General features: G+C 35.5%; 1 protein-coding gene across 1 annotated transcript; it reads left to right on the forward strand.

The window, feature by feature from the left end:
- Positions 1–251: 251 nt before the first annotated feature.
- Positions 252–2686, forward strand: LOC107648809 (splicing factor U2af small subunit B). Its single transcript, XM_016352624.3, has 4 exons — positions 252–767; positions 847–928; positions 1789–1915; positions 2051–2686. Exons 1-4 carry the CDS (start codon positions 429–431, stop codon positions 2460–2462), a joined length of 960 nt encoding a protein of 319 aa, XP_016208110.1. The 5' UTR covers positions 252–428; the 3' UTR covers positions 2463–2686.
- Positions 2687–3509: the final 823 nt, after the last annotated feature.

Here is a 3509-nt window from a genome sequence, read left to right on the forward strand (position 1 = left end):
ATTATTTTTAAAATGTTGATGAAAATATATTTTAAATTTTTTATTATTTTATATTTTTTATTTATGTGAAACCAATTTTAGCGATTGAATTAGTAATTCAATACACCAATAGTCTTAATCACCAGTTCAATTTTACCATTATAATTGTAGCGTAAAAAATTCAAGTACTATTGGCCCAAAAAAAAAAGAGATAGAAATGTTTTTTATTTTTTATTTTTAAAAAAATCCATGTTTGAGTGAGTAAAAAAAAAAAGGTGTTTGGATAGGCCATTTAGGTCAACACAACAAATAAAGGACAGAGAAAAACAAAGGTAAAAGGAAGGGGAAGAAAGAAGCAAACCCTAACGAAACCGAAACAGAGATACAAAGATAGAGAGTGTGATCTCTTCAGATTTGTTCTTCTGATTCCGGTTGGGAGTTAGGGAGCTATGGCGGAGCACTTGGCATCGATATTCGGTACGGAGAAGGACAGAGTGAACTGCCCCTTCTACTTCAAGATCGGGGCCTGCAGGCATGGCGACCGCTGCTCCAGGCTTCACACAAAGCCCACCATAAGCCCGACGCTACTCCTCTCCAACATGTACCAGAGGCCCGACATGATTACCCCTCTCCTCCCTCCAAATCCTAACCAGCCCCAGTCTCAGTCCCTTGATCCCGACAAGGTTCAAGACCATTTTGAGGACTTCTACGAGGACCTCTTCGAGGAGCTCAGCAAGTACGGCCAGATTCAGAGCCTCAATATTTGCGACAATCTCGCTGATCACATGGTTCGTTCTCCAACTCCTCCTCCTTCTTCTCTATCTGTGCAATTTTTTAGGTTTCGTATTTATTTATTCTTTTGTTTAGGTTGGGAACGTGTATGTTCAGTTCAAAGAGGAGGACCATGCTGCCAATGCCTTAATGAATCTCACTGGGAGGTTTTATTCAGGTATGTGTTCTCTGCATGTCATCAATTTATTGGCTATTTATTATTATTTCTTCGTCATTTCTTGATTTATGTGTTAGGTTTAGGTATCATCATTTTTGGGTGGGTGGGTGGGTTGGGGGAAGAAGGGAGTTCGATTTCAAGTGATGATATTCTTCTTGTCGGTACATGTTGTACTTTTGTGTGCTAATATAATTGTGAGCAAACAATGATGGTCATGAACTCATGATAAGTAGAAATTTGGAATTTTTTTATAAATTTGTGCAAGCGAAGTTAATGTTCATATTGGTTTCAGGTAAATAGGTTTGGAGATACCCAACTGGTTTCGCTTGACCTCTCCTTGTGTTTACCTTACTCTGTATTGTAGCCTTCTTTTACTCATGTTGGGAGTCTTGAGCTTTATCTGATGAAATGCATTTTGACCAGGTACCTTGTGATCTGTCACATGGTAGCTCCGTTTCTCCATTCATTCCTTCTTTGTAAGATGATTTTTGAGTGTGGTTAGCAAACCATTTTTGTTGACGACCATTTTTGCCAATGCTGAAATACAAGCCATGCTGTTGTAAAACTCTTCTATACTAACAATACTTGCAAACTAAATTTCATGTTTTAACTACCAGTCCTGTTAAGCTGGTTTTTTATTTTTGTTTTTATTTTTTTCACCACAAGTCTGTGTTTTGCTTCATACGTACAATTACAGAAGCCAGTAATGCTGGTTGCAGACTGAAAATTAGCATATGGCCATATGTAAAATGCAACACTTTGTGAAGTACTATTTATAATGCGTTCAAGTCTTCAATCCTACCCCCAAACAGCAATCACTGTAATTCTGATGAAATTTCTAACTTCAATGATGCTTTCAGGTCGACCCATCATTGTTGACTTCTCTCCTGTTACTGATTTTCGGGAAGCTACTTGTAGGCAGTATGAGGAAAACGTTTGCAATAGAGGTGGCTACTGCAACTTCATGCACCTAAAAAAGATTAGCAGGTTGATTTCTCTGCATAGTGCTATTCATGGTTCTCAAAGATTTTGCATGTATTTATACTTTGTGGCTTTTTATGTCCTATACCCTGCTCTTCTATTTTCTGTTTAGGTGATAAAATCTGTTTTTCTTAATTTTAGGGATTTGAGGAAGAAGTTATTTGGAAGAAACAGGAGATGGAATCGTAGTAGAAGTAGAAGCAGAAGCCGAAGTCCTCCTAGGAGTAGAAACTATGATGAGCGTTCACATGGTCGTGGTTCTAGTAGAAGGGATTCTGATAGGTCCCATGGTCACCATGGTAGGAGGCCTAGAAGCCGTAGTCCTCGACGTCGAGGAAGGCGAAGTAGAAGTCCAGCGGGGAGGGATAGGAGTCCAGTCAGAGAAAGTAGTGCAGAAAGAAGGGCTAAAATAGAGCAATGGAACAGGGAGAAGGAGCAGGGAGATTCTGGTAACCAGAACAATGCGAATGGTAATGATTACAAGGAACCTAACGTCCCAAAAAATGGTAATGAATCCGATAATCATCAAACATATCAGCATAATAGTGATTAGGTTCAATATTAAGAGAAACCCTGTAATGTGGAAGTTATCTTAGTCATCTTAATTATCTTTGTTTGCACCTATTGAGTTGTTTTTCGTTGCTAGTGATTTTACCGTTTTATTTGGGTTTTATTCATGTATACAACTTTGTAATATTCATGGAAAAACGGTTGACTTTTATGCTTCAAACGCAATTATCAAGGTAGCTTGGATTGTTTTCTAGGTGGTAAAAGAAAGGAAATGTTTGAATTTATTCTATATGAATATCTACAATATGAGTTAATAGCCAAATAGCCAAAATCTTTCTGAAAGATATCCCGATCTCCATTTTGGTTCTCGAAAGATAAAATTAATCGAAATCGTTCCCGAAAGGTACACGATTTGGTCACGTTAGTCCTTCCGTCAGTTGGATGATGACATGGTGGGTTGATGCCACGTGTTACAAGATGATTGGTTGACGTGTTAGATCAGTGACACGTGTCACTTGACATGTAAAAAAGTTATTTATAATCAAAATAGTCTTTGAAAGTTTAGACGTAAGTCATTTTCAGACGTAAGTTCAGACGTAAGTTATTTTTTGATATTACTAATTTTAATAGAAATGTAATTAACAAACAAAAAATTAGTAATTGCATCTTTTCTTCTTAAAAATTTTTTCACTAAAATTATCTCTTTCCTTTAATTCTTTTCAAAATATTTTTTATTCTTTTCTATTCTAAAAATTTTTTCTTACATTATTACATTTTGTTGGAATATATATATATACTCAAAATTGAAATGTATGTATTTATTAACCTAAACAAAGTTATATGCTCAAGATTAAAATTTATGTATTAAAAGAAAAATTATATAATCTATCTCAAACATATGAAATATTAAACTACTCTTTCATCTTAACCCATAATAACAATAAAGAAGTCTTGTGACCCACAAATTCAGCCCAACAGAATACATAAATTCAATTTCAAATTGTCTTTATTATCTTATCTTATCTTTATCTTGTCTTTAGTTGTTCTTATTTTATCTTTATTTGCTCTTATCTTTCATAGGACAATGCTC

The sequence above is a fragment of the Arachis ipaensis genome, chromosome B6 (assembly GCF_059453495.1).
Source record: "Arachis ipaensis isolate K30076 ecotype BB chromosome B6, ASM5945349v1, whole genome shotgun sequence".
Lineage (NCBI taxonomy): Eukaryota > Viridiplantae > Streptophyta > Magnoliopsida > Fabales > Fabaceae > Arachis > Arachis ipaensis.

Coding starts and splice junctions, on each gene's coding strand:
- LOC107648809 (XM_016352624.3), top strand. CDS start 429: ATGGCGGAGCACTTGGCATCGATATTCGGTACGGAGAAGGACAGAGTG. Junction 929..1,788: donor CACTGGGAGGTTTTATTCAG/GTATGTGTTCTC, acceptor TGATGCTTTCAG/GTCGACCCATCATTGTTGAC. Junction 1,916..2,050: donor CACCTAAAAAAGATTAGCAG/GTTGATTTCTCT, acceptor TCTTAATTTTAG/GGATTTGAGGAAGAAGTTAT.